We start from the raw sequence: 25,192 nt of genomic DNA on the forward strand, positions 1-25,192 counted from the left end.
TGTCTCGGTTCCTTTGCCATTGGAAGTAGTTGATTGATTTGTGAAGGACCGTGTGCTTCTTGGAGTGCAACATCAAGTACACGTCAAACAAAACACGCACAGGCATCTTCGTTCTTCGGAACGTAGACCATCATCCTCGACCTCGAGGGATAGCCACAACGACGATTTTTTTGTTTGTTACTCGTCAAATCTAAATAGTCTCATCTCTTGTTGGTCCTCCATAAAAGTTTCAGCTTTCCTGCTGGAACTATTCTATTTTGTCAAGCGCACATGAAATTGAAAATCTCCCATTGCAACCACATTGCTTCCACTATATACTTCCTTGCTACATGTAGGTTTATCCAGATGAAGTCAGCACAGTTTGGAGGATGATACATGGCTCTTCCTGGAGTTTAGCATCCTCTCTACCGATTACTCATCCTTACTGATGCCATTTCTTTCCACCGTTATACTTTCATCATCTTTTATTAATGCTGATGCTCCTTCTGGTTCACCAATTTTGCTCTACATTCCAAACAACCTGAAATATTTGATGCTCAATCATGCACCATTTATTGGCACCTCTTTAATGACTACCCCATTATTTCCCTCAGGGTGAATTTGTTCTTCCAAATAATTTTTATTGGCAATACGAATTCAATAAGATAACTTCTCTTGCTACCAAGTCCAACCTTGCTCTGTGCCCCGACACTGTATTTCTCACATTATTTGAGATCTCACACATGTAGATGGTGTTATTCTTTGAATCACAACAAAAAAAGGTTCAATTTCCTGTTTTACACTTTCACTTTATATTTTATTATTTCTCTTTTACCTCTTATTCTTTTTCCCTTGGTAAAGTGCCAGTTTGAAGTGTTTCCCCCCCTCCCCCCACCCAGAAGTTAGTAATAGTACATGCTAATTGCTTGTGCTGATTAAGTAACTGAGGCAGATGGTATAGGAATCTTACAGGTTACTAAGTTAGCCAATTTCAGAATTGTGCACTTGGATTTACGTCTTGAAGGAATGAAAAAAGTATTCAAATGCAGGTCTTTTGTCCGTTGAGAATTTGGGAGTCTGGCAGATGGAAAAATATTCAAAGACCAACTTAGAATGTAATAAAAATGTAAACAAAAAAATCGAATGTGGTTCTATTGTGAACTAAAGATCCTATTCAAGACCCTATTCTCAAAGCTAAATATTGAAGAATCGAAACGGATTAAAAGGATGAAAAATAACAAAATATTTTAGTGATGAAAATATTGGAGAAAAAAGCACATTTTAATCAAGAGAAGGCTGTAAATGAGTTGGATAATTAATGTCATTTATCTTACAAGTATGTTAGTCATTGAACATATTGCTAACTTTCCTTAACTTTATATCTTACCTTGGTCTTGGGTGGTCACATGGCAATTCCTTGCGTTTTCTCGAGTCTAATCTGGCAAGGTCAGAGGCATTTTCACCCATTCCACTCATCTTGTGGACATATAAGCAGCTGAAGGTAAAAGAAGTTTCAGTTACAACTTTATGTTAAAAAAGTGTTCAGCTTTCTCTGCTGTGCCATGTTGGCATTCATGCAAGGTTTCATAAATCACTTGCCTTAGTATTCAAATGGAGATACAAATATGGTTCTAATACTCAGGACAACATCAACCACTGGATTATATATTACACTTTATATTCATTAGTCACATTTACATTCACAGCATACAAATATGCATATGCACACTTGCTTGTGTGTGTGCGCGCTGGTCTATGCATTTATGGCTTTTAGCCTATCTCAATGCCATGCCAGACTACTCAATTTCACAGAACATAGAAAGGAAAAGAGGTTGAAAGGCAGCCATTCAGTGTTTCAGGCCTGATCCGTCATTCAAGAGGAGGACGGCCAAATAGCACCTTGTCCCTGCATCCTCTGATCCCTATAGCATTAAGAAATATTTCCACCTAATCCTGGAATAAATCTAATTTTAAACTACCTCTAGTGGTAATGAAGTCCACAGGTTCACCACCCTCTGGTGAAAGAATTTCTCCCTGGTCCTGAATAGCATATTTGATATCTTAGTTCTGGACTCACTTGACCATTGGGAACATTTTCCCTGAATCTAGACTCTCCAGACATTTAAAGTTTTATGGGTTTCTAAACCCCCCCTTTCTTTCTTCTACACACTAATGAAAACAATCCTAAATGATCCAATCTCTTCTCATGTCAGTCCTGACATATCAGTAGTCAACCAAATGACACTTTGTGGCTCTCCTTCCATGGCAAGAATATACTGGCATTCAATTGGTTAAAGCACAGAATCAATGATAATTAAAGCAAGCAACAAAGTGGTAAAAATAATTCTCTAATTTACTCTGATAACTGCAATAAATCGTAAGGCTGCCCACGCCTAGATTTTCCAATTGAAAGTGATGGAGAATGCACCAATAACTTCCCAATGTGTGGGCAACACTAGAAGTTGACTTAACAATTTCTTCAACTGAGAGAACTCTTCCCACACCGAGATTCATGTAAGCCAGCAAAACTCACTATCACAAGAACTCTGACCTACTAAATAATCATGTGCAGTCATCAAAAAGAGTAACTGAACAGAATTATTATCTTGGGATCAGTCTCTAAAGAAAGACTAAATCAATCACCTGAAGCTGCCTATCAATACAGAAAATCCAGCTGAAAAGAACACCATACTCGAAGAACGTTAAGCAACTGTGTGATTCAATTATTCCGAGAGTAGCTGGCAACATCTGGAAACATCAAATCCCCATCAATACCTAACGCTCAGCACAAATACAGGATTGAAGCAGTAAATTTCTTTATTACCTCTCAACAACCAATTTAGATATAAAAAAAGCAGTGAATCATTTTTGAAAGAAGTTAAATTCCTTTGTGCCAAAAATGGGTTCCCAGACCAGGCATTTTACATTTATTATCAGAATTCCAATTGCTCATTCATTTGTCGTTTTCATAGAGTAACACTGAACATCAAAATTAAAATGAGCAGGTAATTATACGAAGGTCGACAACTAATCTAATATCATGCATTGTTCTCTAACACATTGTTAACACAACTTTTCAAGCACAGATTAAAGCATTTAATACAGAAATGTGTACTTTGATTTGCATGTACTCTTGTGGGGAAGAAAGAAAAAAGATTCACCACGTTGTAAGACAAAAAATTGAATTTTCTACGTCTGCCTTATCAATCTTGACTATATTTCAATATTATCCTAAGTCAGATAACATGCAATTGATTTATGAGAAAAGATCCAAAATACCAGTGATAACAAAATACAGGTGATTTTAAATAAATGATCATAGTAATGCAATGACCATTCTGACCACTCCACTTCTCCATGTGTGAACCTGTACAGCAAATGCTGGTAGACTACTTACCAGCACCTTCTTTCAAATCTCACTTCAACAGCAATATTTGTCCAAGCCAGAAGGCTATTCAATCAAACTACCATCTAGAGACTTCAGAAATTCAGGCAAACCCCACCGATGTTCCAGTCAGAAATACTGCTGCATTGTTGAAAGCTGAACTGCAATCAATGCAGCCACCTCAGAATCTTACAGTGGCCAAGGTGCAGGACGTAACCCGGTCAATATTCAAGCTCTAACAACATCATCAATGTGTCCTGATATTATCCCAACATTTATAACAAAAGATTTAATTTGTAGTAATCTTTCAACATGCATAAGCACGAGGACAAGGCGATAAGAGGCCAGCTATAGAAGTTAATTTGCGGAATATGCCCTCTACATTAATGAGGCGATCAGCCTCACAAGCAGTGCAGGAAAGATATCCAAGGAGATAACAAGAACATTTGCTAATATGAATCATGTCATAAGTGAGTCATTGAGCTGCTGATTTCACTTTTAAAAGCGACTTTTCAAAAACAAAGAATGTAGATGCTTTCTCAAGATTCCCAAGGTGACATCTTTGGAGCATTGACACACTGACGTGTCAGGTGTCAGCATAACCTACTCACTGACGTCTGAGAAACAAACATCCTAAAAGGAACTAAATGGATAGTTGTGAGCAAGTGATCCTTGCATAACGGATGAAGCAGCATACTTGTGGTAAATCTCAAACATTTTCCTTTATAGCTAGTTGGGAAGGCAGGAGGTTAGAACAAAAAGAAACAGGTTAACAAAACCCAGAATTAGAGAGCTCTAAAACATACATAGACAATAGGTGCAGGAGTAGGCCATTCGAGCCAGCACCACCATTCAATCGCTGATCATCCACAATCAGAACCCCGTTCCTGCCTTCTCCCCATACCCCTTGATTCCACTAGCCCAAAGAGCTCCATCTAATTCTCTTTTGAATGCACCCAGTGAATCGGCCTCCACTGCCTTCTGAAGCAGAGAATTTCACAAATTCACAACTCTCCACGTGAATTTTTTTCCCCTCATCTCAGTTCTACATGGCCTACCCTTTATTCTTAAACTATGGCCCCTGGTTCTGGACTCCAACATCGGGAACATGTTTCCCGCATCTAGCGTGCCCAATCCCTTAATAATTTTATGTTTCTATAAGATCCCCTTTCATCCTTCTAAATACCAGTGAATACAAGGCCAGTCGCTCCATTTTTTCATCATATGACAGTCCCGCCAACCTGGGAATTAACCTCGTGAACCTACACTGCACACCCTCAATAGCAAGAATATCCTTCCTCAATTCCCGGAATGGCAGGACTGTCATATGTTGAAAGACTGGAGCGACTAGGCTTGTATACACTGGAATTTAGAAGGATGAGAGGGGATCTTATCGAAACGTATAAGATTATTAAGGGGTTGGACACGTTAGAGGCAGGAAACATGTTCCCAATGTTGGGAGAGTCCAGAACAAGGGGCCACAGTTTAAGAATAAGGGGTAGGCCATTTAGAATGGAGATGAGGAAAAACTTTTTCAGTCAGAGAGTTGTGAATCTGTGGAATTCTCTGCCTCAGAAGGCAGTGGAGGCCAATTCTCTGAATGCATCCAAGAGAGAGCTAGATAGAGCTCTTAAGCATAGTGGAGTCAGGGGGTATGGGGAGAAGGCAGGAACGGGGTACTGACTGAGAATGATCAGCCATGATCAAATTGAATGGCGGTGCTGGCTCGAAGGGCCGAATGGCCTACTCCTGCACCTATTGTCTATACTCCAGGTGTGGTCTCAACAGGCTCATTTGCCCAACAGATACATACTTCTAATGTTTAAGACACAGGTCATTCTCAGAAAACGAACAGGGTCCGCTTTTACAGACATCCATCAATTATGTCTGCAAGTCAGAAAATGCACAAAAATCACTCAATATGGTATCCATACCTTCACAGTATTGTAATAACAAAGCAGCAAAAGCATACAGGCTGATAAAAAAGAAAAAAACCCTAAAAATGACAAGAGAAACTAGTTCTGCCATTTGTGGGAACAAACTTATATAGGCATACCCAACTTTTGATTGTAATGGAGTTATGGAAGCTCGTTCTTATGTTGGGGGTGTCTATAAGTCAGGTGTTGGTAACCCACAGATGGCCGGCACAAACTTTCTTTCACTTCATCAATACATCTGTCTACACCTTTTTCAGTCATGCATTTTTCTTGGTTTCTCTGAAATATCTATACTGTTTTCCATAGCAACAGCCAGTCCATGATTTGGAGTCAAGAAGTTTCATCATAATTTCTTATTCAATTTACCAGTGACTATCATATATCCATGGGCACTAGTTCTAAACCAACAACCCAAGTGAAAACATCACATCCCTATCAAACTTCTTCCTGATTTTAAAAGTTTCTACCAGGTGACAACCCTCGTCTACCATGTTTACCATGGCTAGGTAGTACTCTCTAGGGTCTTACAAATGTGCAGATCCAACCATGCTCACAATTCTACACGATGAACATTGAATTCTTCAAATTGAGGTAATAAACCCTTTCCCATGCCTTTCAGTCTGAAGAAGGGTCTCGACCCAAAATGTCACCCATTCCTTCTCTCCAGAGATGCTGCCTATCCCGCTGAGTTACTTCAGCATTTTGTGTCTACCTGGTATCCAACTTTTTATGTCTATCTTCGGTTTAAACCAGCATCTGCAGTTCCTTCCTACACAACCTACAAACACCCTCCTTTCTCCCTGTATCTTCTCTGTGCCCCACCTGGATACGCACCCATTTTTCCTTTTCCCCTTCCCACCTGTCCCCTCCCACCAATATTTCTGCTGTTGGCTTCACATTTTGCAACTCTTCTATCCTAATCTTCCCATCTCACACGGTCTTTTTGGCTCTGGCTTTTGTCCAACCACCTGCAAATTAAAAACCACCTTCACCTGTATCCACCTATCACTGGCCAAACTTTATCCAGCCTCCCCCTCGCTTACAGCTTTCTCTCTCCAACCCATTAGTACAATCAGTATGAAGGAGGATCCAAACCTGAAATATCACCGATCAATGTTTTCCAGATATGCTGCCTGACCTGCCAAGTTACTGTGTCTTTAAGATATATGTGTCGGGTTGCCAAGGGGAGGGCTTTTATTCCACTGGGTGGTCTGAAGAATTTTTGATCTAGTCTTCTGATCAACCTCATTGATTATCTTATGTTATGCATATTATTGCTATATTTTCTTGGAGGGCTATCTTTAATAGAGATGTACAAACTTTTAGACCCATTGAGTGCATAAATATGGCAACGAATGGGCTGCTGAGAATTACAAACGGCTGTAGGATTTACCATATCAAATTCTTTAGGCCTAGTTTCTTTAAAACTACTAAAGCATATGTCTAAACAAGTAGCAGGAGCTCCATTGGGAAAATAAAAAGGAATTATGTCAAACCACACAGGCCTTGCTCTAAATGCAGACCTTTAGGACTTTCATTGTGGAAAGGATCCAGTCAAACTCAAAATGTACAGAAAAACTCCTCTGTAGGATTAGAGAATGATTTGAGAATATTTGCAATGATTCAAGTTGTAAAGGCAAAGACTGAAGGGAGATGGTTTTGCAGAATTCAAAATCCAGCCAGCTTGTTAGGTGGCAAGTGTGAAAAAAATGTTTTATGATATTGCTGCTCCTTAAACGTGAAACCCTTTCTCCTTATCAGGGAAATGTGTTAAACTCACCACAAGCAGCAAAGTGTGGGGTGAGACAAGAACACACCCACGTAACAACTCAGTGGCAACAGCTCCATTATGCTCCCCTGCCTTCAGAAGATGTTTGCGTGAAAATAAAATGAGGCCATAATGCAATTTAAAAAATACAAGGAACTACACTCGAAGTCAAGCAAAGAATGGTGTTTATCTCACACAGTTTGAAAATAATCTTAGCAAACTCTAGCCTCACTGCTGAGGCAATGTAAAAGTGGGAGTTGCAATTTGCTACCTGATAACTTCTATTGGAACGTGTTTTCATCCAACACCCGCACAAATAACCAGCCTCATAAAGCTACAGGCTACAAAGTGGACAATTGGAACAATTTGCTGGATGTCTCCTTGCATCTCCAAAAAGAGTGATTAATATTGGGGGAAAAGTGGAGAATAACTCCAAGAAACATCTATTAATTAAACCGTAAGAATAAACCGTGCCATCCTCCAAGTAGAGCTTGGCATGATTTTGGAGAAAACATCTGTGCCTTCACCTGCAGATCCAGTTGCAAAACCATGTCGAGCTTTTTTTTACCTTAAACCTTCCATTGGCAAAGAGAATACACCCTATCAGCAAAGAAAGCCCATTGGCTAGAAGTTCTTCAGTGCAAGGTCCGAAAGGAAAAGTCCGAGCAAAAATGAAGTCTGCATCCACATGTCATTGCCCAGTTTTAGACCCATTGTACATCCTAGCCTCTAAATAAAACCTACAGCCTACTCTTTCACCTGGATCACCCAAATCACATCAGTAGGAGCGCATACTGTACCTGAAATTTGGATTTGGTTAGATTATAAACATGTTGGTCTGAACCACCACTAGCATTGTTTATACACAGAGAAAAAGAATTCTAGGCGCAGAGAATTTCCCTGGTTGACTTAGCATGCCCCTCCCCCTCAAATTTGAGTAGTTGGAAAAGTCAGAAAAACTCTTGCAGAAAGAGGTCCTTTGCTCATCAAATCTAAAGTGAGTAACAAAGCTAGAGAAGAATTTCTGACAAAGATGGCATTTGTGGTAGCAATTGTCAGGGAGGTATGTTTAGAGGGTTTTCTTAGGACACGAGCAATTCAGTTGCTGGAATGTTGATCAAAAAACAAAGTGCTGGAGCATCTCAGTCAGGCAGCACCTCTGGAGAATGTAGATAGACCATTCGGGCCGATCTGAAGAAGGGTCCCAACTCGAAGCGTCACCTGCCCATGTTCTCCAGAGATGCTGTCTGATCCCGCTGTTACTCCAGTTGCTCAAGGGTTTCTTAACCTGGAATGCGGCAGTGAGCATGAGAGTGTCCAACATGACATACCTCAGGAGAGTCCACCCAAGGAAATATTTCTGAGAATGAAGGAGGCCCTGACATCCACCGAGGAAACAGTGCAGATATTTTTATTTATTTGTAACTGGAAGTTCGTCGAGAAAAGTTTCATCAAAATAAGGAACCCAACATTTGTGAAGAATATACCTTTTGCATACACATCAAGGAGCATTAACTGCAGTGCAGGGCTCACAAAAGTACGCTCATTCATTGAAGGTCACTGATATTTTCACTGGATACTGTTTTCTAGCATACAGTAAAATAAACATGTTGTTTGGTGTTATTTTGAATGCCTTTATAAACTTTCTGGCAAAGAGCCTTCTCTCTGGAATTTTATTTCTCAGCTAAAAAAAAAGTACTTTGGCCATTCGAAAACCCTTATCAAGAGTTTTCACTATCTGCTTGGCCTCAGCATCACGTCCTTCTCCTCCTCCCTGCTCCTCACTTGGGCTTGACTCCTCACCGAGCTGAGTGGTGTGGGACATCTCCTCCAGCTCCTCTGCCTGAAGATCACCCACAAATGACAACCCACTTACACAATCCCTTCCACAGGTTTCATTTTCATGGTGATAAAAATCATTCATTGCCTTATCTCACAAATTTCTAAGCACAGTTTAATAGCGAAAGATGTTATTTAATTCAGAAACACTGTCTTTTTTAATATATCTCTGCCATGGTGTAATCCTTCCAGCATCTGGCCGCTCCCAAAGTTAGATCATTGTCCAAAGCAGCTCAAGTCCAAATTGTATAATGATCTTTAAAAGTTTCAACTAGGTCAAGAGACTGCAGGAGGGATGTGGTGTTCAGTTGCTTAAAAACCTCTCCACAGCGGGACATACAACCTGAAGGCTTTCAGAGTAGTTTGGAGCATTATCAAAGATCAGGAAGACCTTAGATCCCACATTCTTCAATGCCATGTAGAATTCCACAATGTCAACCAGATATCTGTGCACCTGTATCCTCGATTTCCTGACAGGCTGACCCCAAGTAGGTGAGGATCGGAGACCACACCTCCACAGCCCTCACCCTCAACATCGGCGCACCTCAGGGGTGTGTCCTCAGCCCCCTCCTGTACACCCTCACCCCACACAACCGTGTGGCCCAACATGACACCAACACCAAAGCCAAGTTTGTGGACGACACTTCAGTCGTGGGTCTGATCACCAACGTGGGTACGAGTCGGCCTACAGAGAGGGAGTAGTGGCCCCGACATGGTGGTGCCAGGCCAACAACCTCTCTCTCAATGTCGACAAGACCAAGGAGGTGATCGTCGATTACAGGAAAGGGTGGGGGGGGGGGGGGGGGCAACCCTCCATCACCATCAACAGTGTAGCGGTGGAGAGCTTCAAGTTCCTTGGTGTCCACATCACAGAGGACCTGACCTGGACCACCCACATTTCCACCATCACAAAAATGGTGCAACCTCAGGTGACTGAAGAAATTCTGCCTGAACACCCAGGTCCTCAGGGATTTCTACAGAGGCACCGTGGAGAGCATCCGGACAGGCTGCACCTCCACCTGGCACGGCAACTGCACCAGCCACGTCCGAAGAGCCCTGCAGAGAGTGGTGCAGACGGCCCAGCACATCAACGGGTGCGAGCTGCCCTCCCCCCAGGACATCTACTCCAGGCGGTGTGTTGGAAAAGCCTTGAGGATCATCAAAGACCCCAGCCACCCACACGACGGTCTATTCTGCCTGTTGCCCTCAGGCAGAAGGTACCTGAGCATCAGCTCCTGTACCACCAAACACTCGAACAGCTTTTTCCCTCAGGCGATCTGGCTGCTGAACCCACCAGCACTGAAAACTCACCTGAACTGGACTCTTTGTCTATAATTTAATGTTCACTTTATAATTTAATGCATGCACTTTATAATTTAATGTTAAATTTACTAAACGAAATCCTCTAACACAAGGTTTTCACACAAGATTGTACCATGTGTGGAACTGGCATGACAATAAACCCCTTGAATCTTGAACCTTGTAGTCTACTTGCCTATAACTGCTATGCAAGCAAACGCCATGTGCTGTATGTATGGGGAGTCGTTGATTCAAGATAAAACATGACAAATCACGACACATTGTGCAAAGGTGAATCCATATAAAGTATGGAGAAAAAGGCCACAATAAATTGACCACGCGCAAAATCATGCATAAACTCTGTCTAAATTGATGCCCGGCTGTTTGCCAAATCCAAATTAAAGATCTTTTTGAAGCTGGAACACTAAAACAAGTAACCAGTACAAGCTGAAAGGTTCTTGTCTCACAGTCTGATCATGCTCATACATTCAACTAATGTGACATTGATAGACAGCATACCAAAAATCCCAAATTATTGAAGAAACAGGTTTGTGTGTAATGTAGCTAAACATCAAAACATGCAATGCCTGGTAACTCAATTCAACTGTCCCATCAGTTGTATGATAAATTTCCTCAGATGATAAAGATTTGCTTACATTTTGTTAGCATGTCATATGATATGAATATCGAACTAACTTCACCTGAAGCTCTAGCAATACCAGCTATTCATGCTCTTTCCTGGAAATCTAGTTAGTCAAAACTAATGAAGTGCCGTCTTCAAATGTGTCTATACAACGAGAATCAAATCTTGCACGATCGATCTGTATATCTATGATTCAACAGAACAAAAAGGATGCAACCAAAATGCCCTGATTGCAGAGCATTTGGATTCCACAGTGCAGCCAACCACCAACAGCTTCAGTGCATCAATATATTTGGTTTATAATGCAATCCAACAAAATTATACAGTATCTTAGGCGAATTCCATGCTGCTTTTCTGGCCTCTAGAACAAGGGCAGACTCTGATTTCCAGCCTTTTTTATTGGATATACGATAGTACCACAGCAAGTATTTGTCAGAGTCACACAGAACAAGATTCAGCAGTATGTTTGGGATCATTGTCTTGCTTTGGAATGAACTGCCGGCCAATGAGATTTGAGGCATTTGTTTGAACTTGAGCAGATAGGATGTATCTATACACTTCAGAATTCATTATGCTACTACCATCAGCAGTTGTATCATCAATGAAGATAAGTGAGCCAGTACCTTCAGCAGCCATACATGCCCAGGCCATAACACTCCCTCCACCGTGTTTCACAGGTGAGGTGGTATGCTTTGGATCTTGGGCAGTTCCTTCTCTCCTCCATACTTTGCTCTTGCCATCACTCTGATGTAAGTTAATCTTCGTCTCATCTGTCCACAAGACCTTTCTCCAGAACTGTGGTTGCTCTTTTAAGTACTTCTTGGCAAACTGTAACCTGGCCATCCTATTTTTGCAACTAACCAGTAGTTTGCATCTTGCGGTGCAGCTTCTGTATTTCTGTTCATGAAGTCTTCTGCAGACAGTGGTCATTAACAAATGCACACCCTGCTCCTGAAGAGTGTTTCTGATTTGTCGGACAGATGTTTGGGGATTTTCCTTTATTATAGAGAGAATTCTTCTGTCATCAGCTGTGGAGGTCTTCCTTGGCCTGCCAGTCTCTTTGTGATTAGTAAGCTCACCAGTGCTCTATTTCTTCTTAGTGATGTTCCAAACTGTTGATTTTGGTAAGCCCAAGGCTTGGCTGATGTCTCGAACAGTTTTATTCGTGTTTCTCAGTTTCATAATGGCTTCTTTGACTTTCATTGGCACAACTTTGGTCCTCATGTTGATAAACAACAATAAAAGTTTCCAAAGGTGTTGGAAAGACTGGAGGAAAGACTGGCTGAGAGCTCTCTTATACCTGCATTAAGGAGGCATTTAAACACACCTGAGCAATTACAAACACCTGTGAAGCCATGTGTCCCAAACATTATGGTGCCCTGAAACAGGGGGACTGTGTATAAACACAGCTGTAATTTCTACATGGTGAAACCAAAATGTACGAAAAAACCCTTTAATAAAATCTGACAATGTGCACTTTAACCACATGTGATTTTTTTCTATTACAAATCTCAAATTGTGGAGTACAGAGGCAAATAAATAAATGATGGGTCTTTGTCCCAAACATTATGGTGGGCACTGTATAATAATCATTTAAAAGAAATGTAGGACAAAATCTTTACACTGTAACTTCTGCAAGCACGTCCCTTGGGCTCACACCTGTTTCTATATCTAGCCTTTGTCCAGCAATCTGCCCATCAGGGAACTTCCCTTATTTATCTAAGGTCATCTGTTACTGGCTGTGATTATGCTTTGTTTTTTCTCTCTCTCTCTACCTCTACTATAATCAGTCTGAAGAAAGGTCTCGACCCGAAACGTCGCCTTTCCATTTTCTCCACTGATGCTGCTTGATCCACTGAGGTACTGCAGCATTTTGGCTATCTTTGGTATAAACCAGCCTCTGCAGTTCCTTTCTATTGACAAATACATCTGTCCTATCTGAGTGACTCAATGGGAAGCTGCATGCGGACTGATACAAATAAGCTACTCTTCAAGGGCAGTGTGCTGCTTTATGAGCAAAATGCTTCAGTATTAACTTCCTGATAAATGATTTTTATTTTACACACAAAATTGCCAACTTTCTTTCCATAACTAAATATAGTAATAGGCCTTCCACTTACGTAGATCTTATGAATTCTTATAAAACTGTAAAAAAAATGATTCGATTATGCAGTTTCTTGAAAAACCTATTAGCTTTTCCTTCCCAATAGAAATCAAGAAATTATATAACAAGATAATGAATCAGATTTGTGCATAAACATACATTGTTTATGACCTTAAAAAATTGATTTTTGTGCAATTTCAAAAGCAACATGAACAGATTTTTTCTGCACTTTGATGTTTTATGTTTATTGGCGAAAAGGCAAAACGAAAAGCAGAGGGTGCAAGTGGGATTGTTTTGATTGTAATAAATGCTTTACCAGTCAAAGAGCCCCAAGACAATATCAGTGGGCACATTTACCAACAGCTGTTTTATAAACACACAATGCAATTTTCCACAATCGCTTTCCAAATTCTCGCATTAACATGACAAACCATCGCATCTCGATATGTATTCATATATTTCGTCTGCATTGGGGCACCATAACCTTCACAAAAAAAACCTTGCAACTCCTGGAAATGGCTTCTTTTGTTCAGGAAAGGCAGGACCATCCAAACCTCCCAGAGACCCATTTATTTCACTTAAATTACAAAAATATTTTACAATCCGTCAACAAAGATTTAAAACTCATCAATGGTAATTATTTACTAACTGGACATGAGGGCACAGCAGAAGTGGGATAGAAGTCAAAACCCACGATTCCTAATCTACAACTTATTCAAATCCAAAGTTCATATTTCAGATCCTTGAAAATTCCAAATTTCTTCACAACTATTTCAGAGTTCATCCAAAGAGCAAAAAAAAACCCAGAAGCTGGGAGACCTTTCCTCATTTAGCCGACCCATTTCCTAAAAATGTTAAACAACATTCTGTTTCCATTACTTTCCATAGAAAGACAGAAGGCGAACATTACATTTGCAGTGATTGAAGGGGCTATTCAGAAGTTAAGCATGTAGAAGTCGCAAAAAAAGCCTCTTTATATACATATAATTCAACAGTTGTATATTTTTTTATAAAATGATATACTTTGACATTTAAACTTCCTTTTTACATAGAATCGCAACACTATAACTGATGAATGAGATTCTCATTATTCTATCTGGAAAATGCAATTCAATGTCACTGGACGACTTCCAAGTAAACTAGAAATGTTTCCACGGACTATCTGGTGCCCAATGTTATTCTGATTGTACCACAAAAAGTTTACTCAAATTAACCGTTTCAGAATTTGTGTTATGTTAAAGCACTTAGCTCCAGCTAAGACAAATTGTTTAATATTTTGGGAATGGTACAGGGATATCATGTAATAGATACTCCCGAGGCAGGCACGAGTTGAAGTCAGCTTCCGTACTCTATTATGACAATAGAGATTCCCCCCGGTAAGAGTTCTCTGTATGACGAAACCCTTGTCTATTCCACATCTTCATCATGCTTCTCGCAGTGACACCAATGAATTGTAAAGTGTAACACCACGAGCCTGACTGTACCCTTTCTTTCCTGATCCAGTATAAATGGCTTTTGTATCTTAGTCTCAAACACTTTACTATCCATCACCCTTAACCTCTGACCACTTTCTTTTCCCAACACAAATCTTCTTTAGCATCCCCAACTCCCTTTTCATAACTTCCAGTTGAACAATAAATTTGTCATCATGGTTCCAGTTCTGCTCAATATCCCGGTCTTCAAGATAACACTTAATTTTGACTCACCATGCAATACCAAGGAATGACAATAGCTAATGGACTGAAAGCCATATTTTCTACAGTAACTCCTTGTCAACTATATTCATCTTAAAAAGATGCATCCATGTTAATAAATGGAAGCTATCCGAGTAAACTTCATATTTTGCAGCTCCATTCTCCTGACATAACACTTCAATTTTGCAGCATCCAAACTTTAAAAATAAAAAATACTGAAGTCCCTACAATAAATACTTCCCTTCTAAAATTGCTGCAAGTTTAACTTTCTGCTACAAATAAAAAATCATAAGATTTGCACTACCCAAATCCTAAAAATAGATACACCAAAGTCCCAAATAATATTTTCCTTCTCGATTTGGTGCAGATTTTACTTTATATAAATAAATACAAGAAAGAAATGTGCAATGTTAAAATAATGCCCGACTTATGTCAAGGTAAACCACTCACTAATCCCTCTAAAGAATAAGTTTACCCAATGGTATTATCCAAGAAAGATGATACACCAAATCTGCCACATTCCAGATCAGAGACACAAAATGCTGGAGTAACTCAGCAGGACAGGCAGCATCTCTGGAGAGAAGGAATGGGTGATAGTTTGGGTCGAAACCCTTCTTTAAACCAGCATCTGCAGTTTTCAGTTTAAACCAACATCCGCAGTTCCTTCCTACATATTCCAGATCCTACCAGTCTTGCATCATAAATTGGCACAATGTAATAAAATTGGAAACAAGGAACAAATTTGAGGAAATCCCATTAGTTAAGTTAAACAGTTTGTAGAAAATTAGTTTGATGATAGGGAAGGGGAGAGAAGAAAAAAATGAATGGAAACCAAAACATACCTTCAAGTAACCATGTCAACTCAAACAGGTAAAAATCAATCATAGTTACTAAAAAGAATTGAAATAACAATCATTTGCACTGCCCATCATAACATCCTTTAGGGGGTCATCAATAATTATTTGATGTTTAAAGCAAAACTTCAATACCCTGATGTAGAAACAAAGAATTTAATTGTAGCTGACTTATCGCCTACGCAGATTTGTAGGTTAATTTTCTTTGGTAAAAATCGTAAATTATCCTAGCGTGTAAGATAGTGCTAGTGTACGGTCGCGCGATAGCACGGCTGAAGGGCCTATTTCCGCGCTGTAACTCTAAAGTCTTAAACAGTATTTTGAGATCACTGCTTCAATCTGAGAAATTCTATCTTATGGCATTGGAAATTATCAAAATAATTTTGTCTAATTTCCACAAATTTTATGTTAGGAATATTCACGGATTGACAGAAATTGAAACTGGGAAGATAACTATCAAAAGCAGAGTTTCTACACTGAAATCTAAACCAATCGAAGGCATCACAAAATGCTGGAGTAACTCAGCAGGTCAGGCAGCATCTCCTGAGTTACTCCAGCATTTTGTGATACCTTCGATTTGTACCAGCATCTGCAGTTATTTTCCTGCAGAAATCTAAACCAATGATTGTTTCAAAAATGTATTTCTTTTTCCTCAGTGGAGATTATGACAGACCCAGTTCTCTCAATTCAGTAACTAAGACAAACGAGCATTCACCACACAATGGAGAAACCCAACAATCAGATTGAAGTGCATTGAAGTATTGAATATAAATGATTAACTCTTGACATATGTCAGAGGTAAATTTTGAAATATTTTAAGTGGCAGCCACAGGATAAGGCAAGAAAGAAAAAAGCTTATTTATGAAAATCTCCTTTACAAGTATCATTTTTTTTTAAAACCTCAAGCAATTAAAAAAACAAAACAATTTTTACGGCAATGCCGGGTGCTAAATTCTGATTTGGTTTCTATCTCCTCGCACTGGCTCCTTGAGGTCTCATATTTTCTTACTACATAGGAGGTCATTCAGCTCGAGTCATGCCAGCTCCCGGAAAAATCCTTTTGCAGCTATTCCTGTGCGTATTTGACTGTAACTGATTCCACCTCTCAGTTCCATCAATTCCACTCTGATTCTCCCATCACGCACCTACAGTGGGGGTATTTACAGTGACCAATTAATCTACCAACCTGCTTTGTCATTGGGATGTGGAAAGGGACTGGAGCACCTGGTCATTGAGACGCACATGGTCACAGAGAGACTACGACTCCACGCATGGCTCTGAAAGGTAGGAGACGGCATCTGATGTGAAGAAACTACATCTATCCAGCACTGGACTTGAACAGTGAGTTTAATGAGTGAAGAAAACATGTGGAAGCTGCTTGTATACAGGCAGCACGGGAGATCAGGATTGAACCCAGCACATTGGAGCTGTGAGACACCAGGCACAACTTGTGCTGCCCTTTAATGAGCAGCTTCTGCTTGCTTCCATCAATCAATAAATTCATGATTCAACTCCAGAGTTGGATAGATGTGTTTTCTTCTCCTCAGATGCTGTCTCCTTACCTTTCAAAACCATCGTTGGCCTCTCTCCTCAAAAAGCCCCAGCCCATGGAAACCAACCTCCTCGTGACCGTCACATGTTTTAACACAATGCCACCTCCCAAGTTCCTGTCCTTGCAACAGTACTGAAATATTGAAAGGAACAAATGCCATCTCATTAGTCAGCAATGCTGGTTTGCCTCTCTCATCTGCTTCAACTGCAGAGCCTCAAACATAGTGAACCTCCTCCACCATCATGTGGTCAGCTATAATATTTCAGCCTTTGCACTGAGGTAATATTTTCCGACGACTTGTTTTGAGGTTCCAAAGAAACACTGAAAATGCCCAGCCTTACTTCTGCTGTTTAATTCACAGCAAAGCAACTCTTATGTACCCATAATCACTTACTGCCGCTGACCCGGCTGCAGAAAGGCTACCAAAGGAGAGATGGCATTTACAAATAATTCCCTCTTACCATTGGTTTTAGTGATTACTTTGCTAAAAGCAGAATCAATGTATTTATAACCTGCACAAATTCTGTAAAGGGGATCGACCTGCCCACTTCCTCACCATTCTACCCCTTCATAGTTGGAGCCTGGTTCCAGGCCTCAGGCACTGGGATTGGAAAGTACTTAAAGCCCATTTGTGGCTCTGAGGGCAGTGAGCTGTCAAATGACCACATGGATGAAAATCCGGGATCCACAACTGAGACTAAAAGTCACTTGCAGATTGCCTTGCGTTGTGAGATGGCTACAGCAGCAAAACCTGAAGATTTTTGGAAGCCCAAAGCTACAAATACATTGTTTTTGGCAAATTAATCATCAGAAACAATGATAAAACAGAATTATTTGTGGAACTGACAGCACACTGGGAGACACTGGTCGTAGCCCCAGGAATGGGATATTGTGTCTCAGTAGGGCTGCCAGCAACCATGACACTGGACCATTTAGCACTCAGAGAATGAACAGGGAGGATCCAACCCTATCTGTGCCTTGTGATTGCCTTCTGTGGTATCCCTGCAGCTGTACTGAACGTTTGTAGCTTGGGGCGTCCAGAAACCTTAAGGCTTAGCCATCTCATAATGCATGGCGATCTGCAAGTCACTTTCGGTCTCAGTCGTGGATCCCGAATTCTCACCCAGGGACAATGTGATGGCCATGTCACTGCCCTCAAAGCCACAAAAAAGCCACAGGGCGGCACGGTGGCCCAGCGGTAGAGTTGCTGCCTTACAGTGAATGCAGCGCCGGAGACTCAGGTTTGATCCTGACTACAGGCGCCGTCTGTACGGAGTTTGTACGTTCTCCCCGTGACCTGCGTGGGTTTTCTCCGATATCTTCGGTTTCCTCCCACACTCCAAAGACGTACAGGTATGTAGGTTAATTGACTGGGTAAATGTAAAAATTGTCCCTAGTGTGTGTAGGATAGTGTTAATATGCGGGGATCGCTGGGCGGCGCGGACTCGGTGGGCCGAAGGGCCTGTTTCCGCGCTGTATCTCTAAAAAAAATCTAAAATCTAAAATGTGTTTCAAATACTTCTAGCGAACGGAGATATTTAAAACATGTCAAACAATTATTTCCATAAAAACAATTTCAAAACACATTTAAGTCATGTATGTCGTTATGCAAAGAAATACAAGATATTTAGTTGCGCTATGCTAAGCTTGGGTCTTGACAACACTTTGCATCCAGCCTCTCACCTCAGCATTGCTGAGCTCCATTCAGAGATCCTCTGCAGGATCCAGTGCCGCATCAAGAGATCAAATTCCTGGCTTACTCACTGCAATGCACAGGCACGAGTCAGGAATGCACAGCTCCACAAAGGCACCTCACTCAGCAAAAGGCAAGTACATTTCAGCTCAATGGATTTGCACCCCCATTCACTGGGCTGCAATGATCTCCACAGTAGAAAAATAACAGGCTAGGAATAAAATCTCAACCATTTTGAAACGGTTAAAGTAATCTTTACCCATGCTTTAATTGCCTCCAATACCAACTATTTCAAAACGTTCTTAGTAAAGACCATATCCTCCATTTTTAGGTTTTATCATTCAATTCCCCACCAACTACATCCTGTAAGATGCATTTAGACAGATACAGGGAGTGGAGGGATATATACCATGCGTGTAGGCAGATGAGATTCATTTAATTTAGAATCATGGTTAGTACGAACATTGTGACCCAAAGAGCATGATCAATCTCTCATAATCTTGCTCACCCCAAATACATGCATCGCTGATTTACATTGGCAACCTATGCTCCAATTTAAATTGCTAAATCAGACATTTAAAAAGTTGTCACAACCTCCTCAGAACCTGCCGTTCTGACATTTTGCGCATGTCTCCACTTCATTAAAACCACCTCCATCAGCTATTTGGACACTGTGGAATTCACTTCCTTCTTACAGTCAAGCTTTTAGCCACTTGTTGTGGTATCTCGGCCTAGGGTCCAAGTACATTTTTGTCCAGTTACATCCAACACGTAAAGGCATTAGGCAACTGCAAGTTCCCTTTCAGTTGTTTTAAACATTGGAGATTTGCTGTTCACTCCTCTTGCACTGAGCACAACATTTTAACCCTTACCATGCTTCATTTAACAAAGCCTTGCAACTAAGTCAAAACTTCCAGTCCTTCATCGGCAACTCACAGAGATCCATTAACTAAATTAGAGGCGGAATTCAGAGTTAAACATTGCCGTCTTCTTCCTGAACAAAGCATCAGCTCCATGAAAAGCTCTAACGCAGACAGGATGGAGAAGGTTCAAAAATAGAACCCACAAATGAAACAGAGGGTGATAAAGTCACATGGATCTTTTAAATGCCAGGTTAATGCATCACTTTTCAACACATGTCTGGTAAGAAAAATAAATACATAATTAGCAACAGTTCTTGGAATTTTAAGGGGAGACTGTGATGAAAGAACGGCAAATACCACTCATCCCAAATTACTATGAAGATGAAGACATCACAGAACAACATTTCAGTAACTGTATAATTCACAAGGACCGAATATTCTTAGGAAATGCGGACAGCACAAATTGGAACAACCAACATTTCCCAGTACAAATGTTGATTCTTATCTGTACATATGCAAGTGTGCACAGTGTCGGAGCGCTGCTTTACAGGGCCAGAAACCCGGGTGGGATCCTGACAAACGGTGCTGTCAGTACGGAGTTTGCATGCTGGCCCTGTGACCATGTGGGTTTTCTCCGGATACTCCCGTTTCTTCCCCCATTCCAAAGACACACATGGTTTGTACGTTATTCGGCTTTTGTAAATTACCCCTTGTGTATGTAGAATGCAAAACTGGGATAACATAGAACTTGTGTATGGGTGATCGATGGTCTGTGTGGACTCAGTGGCCCAAGGGCCCGTTTCCACCCTGTATCTCTAAACTGGCAAGGACGCAAGCTCTGAACTTTCCAGATGCTCTTTGCCAGCCTTTTCTCAGTTGTGCTCCAATTGAATTCAGCACTTATGCCAGCGAATCAGCCCCAAAGCCTGCACGAGAAACATTCATTTGAATAGACAATAGACAATAAGTGCAGGAGGAGGCCATTCGGCCCTTCGAGCCAGCACCGCCATTCAATGTGATCATGGCTGATCATTCTCAATCAGTACCCAGTTCCTGCCTTCTCCCCATACCCCCTGACTCCGCTATCCTTAAGAGCTCTATCCAGCTCTCTCTTGAATGCATTCAGAGAATTGGCCTCCACTGCCTTCTGAGGCAGAGAATTCCACAGATTCACAACTCTCTGGCTGAAATTTTTTTTCCTCATGTCAGTTCTAAATGGCCTACCCCTTACTCTTAAACTGTGGCCCCTTGTTCTGGACTCCCCCAACATTGGGAACATGTTTCCTGCCTTTAATGTGTCCAACCCCTTAATAATCTTATAAGAAAATAACCAGCAGATGCTGGTACAAATCGATTTATTCACAAAATGCTGAGTTACTCCAGCATTTTGTGAATAAATCCCTTAATAATCTTATACGTTTCGATAAGATCTCCTCTCATCCTTCTAAATTCCAGTGTATACAAGCCTACTTCTAAATTCCAGTGTATACAAGCCTAAGGTAAGTTACTATTCTTTGAATTACACATTTTAAATGCTTGAAATTCTTTAAGTGCTTTCACTTTTTTCCTTAATTACTAATATTTGATCTCTGACAAAATAATATTTGCTGAATGTTCAAAAATATTTCTAATTTTGAAGTCTGTTGGACCTGTGGCCGTGGTTTGGCCAGCTTTCAATTCTTTTTAGCCACATTGTGGCGTATGCCATTTTTGCTGCTCCCTCCTCCCAGCATAATGACTCCAATGTGTGGAGGGCTGCACCATTGAGAATCTGGCTTCCACTTTCCTCGACATTGACACCAGTAGATCCAGATAATTTCCATCATGCCACGTGAGTCAGCAAAGACCTCTGGCAACGCAATCGATAAGAGCCTTTGGGCCAATACCCACTGATCATGTACAGAGTTCCATTGTGTAAGTTCAAAATGTGGAAATCCCAGCGTTAAAATGATTAGATTTAGAAAGAATGCCAAATTATAGTGATAAACACAGATATCCCAACTCCCATCTTTGCTCAAACCTGGACATTTAATGACCCGCTGTTACTCCAGCATTTTGTGTCTACCTTATACTCATACCACTTTCCTGCACTTGGCCCACAGCTTTCAATGCCATAACATTTCAAGTGCTCCTCTAAATACTTGCTAAATCTTGTGAGTACTTGCCTCCAGTACCTCCTCATGCAGTGCTTTAAAAAAAAACAAAAAACACTTCTTCAAATGCCACTAACTATCGCTCGCACACAAACACCTTCTCTCCGTCGGCCTGCCCAGTTTCTCCACAGCTGAAACATTCCATTCTGGTGAATCTCCTCTGTGTTCTCTCCCTGCAATTACATCTTCCTACAGTGTGGTGATCAGAACAGTGCGGCGCAGAGTTCTCTAATTAGCACCTAACTAATGCTTTATATAGTTTTACCATAACCTACTTCCTCTAATATTCTCCACCTTGACATCAGTCTGAAGAAGGGTCTCGACCCAAGACGTCACCTATTCCTTCTCTCCGGAGATGTTACCTCCAACATTTTGCGTCTATCTTTAATTTCACTGTTGGTTTTACTGTACTTATGCCATATGTTCCAGAACTATTTCTTTGCTTATAGCACAACCAGTAATCTTGATGCTATGATGCTAAGTGTTCAACTTTTTAAAATGCACAATTACTTACTTACTTGTGGGGCAGAATCAGAAAATAAATGGCCTTTTGCCTGCCTATTTTCTCCACTCGTCTGAAGGCATTGAATTCTTGTTAAAACATCATCAGTATGCCAGGCACCTTCTAGTACCCCACCCCAGGAGTCAATTGGCTAGATTTTGCATTCAAAGGAGTATGTACTGTTCATTACACTTTCAGCTGCCCAAAGACTTTTAATGAGCTTTTGTGCACTAGTTTACTGATTACAGACCTATTTCAAGACAGCCTTTTTACAGAAGATAAGAGGCATGCGTGGACAAAGCAAGATGAAACCATATATCTTTGAATCGGATTGAAGATTTATCACTGAGATTTGTCATCTAGGAAGTAAAAATCTGATTAATTTATTCAAGAGTATTTACAGAGAAAAACAAAAGGAAGGAAAAATGGGCATAATAGACGAGGCCTTGAATAAAAAGTATATAAACTTATATAATTTATAAAATTTTCAAACAATAACTAAAATGAGAAAGAATAAGGCTCCAAGTTTGTAAAAGTAAATTTATGGTGTCAACGTTTGCTTTGCCTAGTATTAAAAAAATCAATTGTACTTCAACGGGCAATCTACCATTTTCTGCCTTGCTGAATGGATAGCTAAAAGGCAAGTTCACACCCTTCATGTGCTTCAACGCCATGACTTCTAGAAAGTTTTGGTACTGCTTCCAAATTCCCGATCTCCACATTTATAATGAAGTCATTATCTGATTTACTCCATAACATACAGTAAATATTCATGGTCAATGCAAAATTCGGGTCATTATTTTACACAAGTAAATGAGTCCAACAGGGACCCGCGACCAGTGTGTGCCAAAGGGATCAGTACTTGGCCCCCTTATTATTTGTCATCTATATTAATGATTTAGATGACAATGTTTTGCTACATATTTGGTAAGTTTGTAGATGAAACTAAATTGGTGGTGTATTGAACAGTGAGGAGGTTATCTAAGATTGCAACAGGATCTAGATGAGTTGGAGAAGTTTGCCAAAGAATAGCAATTGGAATTTAACTCAAAACAAGACCAATATTTTGCATTTTGGTAAGTTAAACCAGGGGAGGATGTACACAGTAAATGGCAGGGCCCTGGAGAGTGCTACAGTATAGAGATACTTACGAGTACAAGTACATAGATCTCTGAAAGTGGAGACACAGATAGACAGCGTTAAAAAAAGGTGTTTGGCCTGCTTGCCTTCATTGGTCAGCATACCATGTTCAAGAGATGGTGCACCATTGTGCAATCGTACAAGTCATTGGTGGAATATTGTTTACATTTCTGCTTGACTTATTGTTGGAAGAATGGCATGAAGCTGGAAAGAATGCAGAAATGATTCACCGGAATGTTACCAGGACTGGAGGGTTTGAGTCACAAAGACAGAATGGATAGGCTGTGACTTCGGCGCCCAAGAGGCTGGTAGGTGTCCACGCTGTGGTATAAAAATCATGGGGGCCTACATAATGGTAATGGTAATGGTCACGGTCTTTTTCTCCCACAGCAGTGGAGATCAAAACTAGAGTGTGTAGGTTTAACATGGGAGGGGAAAGATTTAAAAGGGATCCGAGGGGGGCAACATTTTCCACATAAAGTGGTGGGTACACGAAACAAGCTGCCTCATGTAAATGGTGAGGTGAGTACAATTACAATGTTTGAAAGAAATTTGGATAAATACAAGGATCCAAAAGGTAAGGGGGATATGGCCCAAACAGGGAAATGGTGCTACTAACTTAACGGCTCAGGCAGCATCACTGGAGAACACAAACAGGTGACTTTTCTGGTCGGGACTTCTTTAGAGTTAATTGTGGACTTCCGGCAGGAACGATTGACAGAGTACACAGCATAGAACCAGGCGCTTCGGCCCACAGAGTCTGCAATGACCATCATGCAACCATTTACACTAGTCCCATTTTGTTCTTTCCACACTCCCATCAATTCCCCCCCTCCCGATTAGAAACATAGAAAATAGGTGCAGGAGGAGGCTATTTGGCCCTTCGAGCCAGCACCACCATTCATTGTGATCATTGCTGATCACCACAATCAGTAACCTGTGCCTGCCTTCTCCCCATAACCCTTGAATCCACAAGCCTTTAGAGCTCTATCTAACTCTCTTTTAAATTCATCCAGTGAATTGGCCTCTACTGCCTTCTGTGGCAGTGAATTCCACAAATTCACAATTCTCTGGGAGAATTTTTTTTTTCTCACCTCAGTTTTAAATGGCCTCCCCTTTATTCTTAGACTGTGCCCCCTGGTTCTAGACTCCCCCAACATTGGGAACATTTTTCCTATATCTAGCTTGTCAAGTTCTTTCATAATTTTATACGTCTGTATAAGATTCCCAATCATCCTTCTAAACTCCAGTGAATACAAGCCCAGTCTTTCCAATCTTACCTCATATGACAGTCCCGCCATCCCAAGGATTAACCTCGCTGCACTGTCTTAATAGCAAGGATGTCCTTCCTCAAATTAGGAGACCAAAACTGCACACAATATTCCAGATGTGGTCTCACCAGAGCCCTATACAACTGCAAAAGGAACTCTTTACTCCTATACTCAATACAATATATCTTTATTGTCATTGTACCCAGGGGTACAACGAGAATCCTCAAAGATTCTATCATTCAGTTAAATTTTGGGGGAAATATACTGTGGTCTATTGACCATCAGCCTGCAGGTTTTTCCAGATATGGGTGGAAACCACAGAGATAATGCTCAAACTGCACACAGATAGGTTGCGAGTTCAGGATCAAACATGACCTGTAGCTGAGAGGTGGTTTACAATTTGCACCTCAGTGCAAGTGGAAACACTAGTTGATTTCCTCCTTCAAACCAAGAGTCTTTGAAACAATAACAGTTGTCCTACTGCCTGCCCAAATGAATCAGAGAAATTAGTGCAGA

General features: G+C 40.7%; 1 protein-coding gene across 18 annotated transcripts in view; it reads right to left on the minus strand.

Annotated features, from left to right (window-relative positions):
- The window catches only part of ncoa2 (nuclear receptor coactivator 2), a 244,572-nt gene that overhangs the window by 83,788 nt on the left and 135,592 nt on the right, over positions 1 to 25,192 (minus strand). For all 18 annotated transcript variants that reach the window (XM_078398135.1, XM_078398134.1, XM_078398129.1 and 15 more), the window contains one exon: positions 1,367 to 1,474. In XM_078398135.1, the coding sequence (XP_078254261.1) occupies positions 1,367 to 1,455 (89 nt within the window). In that variant the 5' untranslated portion in view covers positions 1,456 to 1,474. The remainder of the gene's footprint in view (positions 1 to 1,366; positions 1,475 to 25,192) is intronic.

This window comes from Rhinoraja longicauda, chromosome 4, assembly GCF_053455715.1.
Source record: "Rhinoraja longicauda isolate Sanriku21f chromosome 4, sRhiLon1.1, whole genome shotgun sequence".
In the NCBI taxonomy this organism is placed as follows: domain Eukaryota; kingdom Metazoa; phylum Chordata; class Chondrichthyes; order Rajiformes; family Arhynchobatidae; genus Rhinoraja; species Rhinoraja longicauda.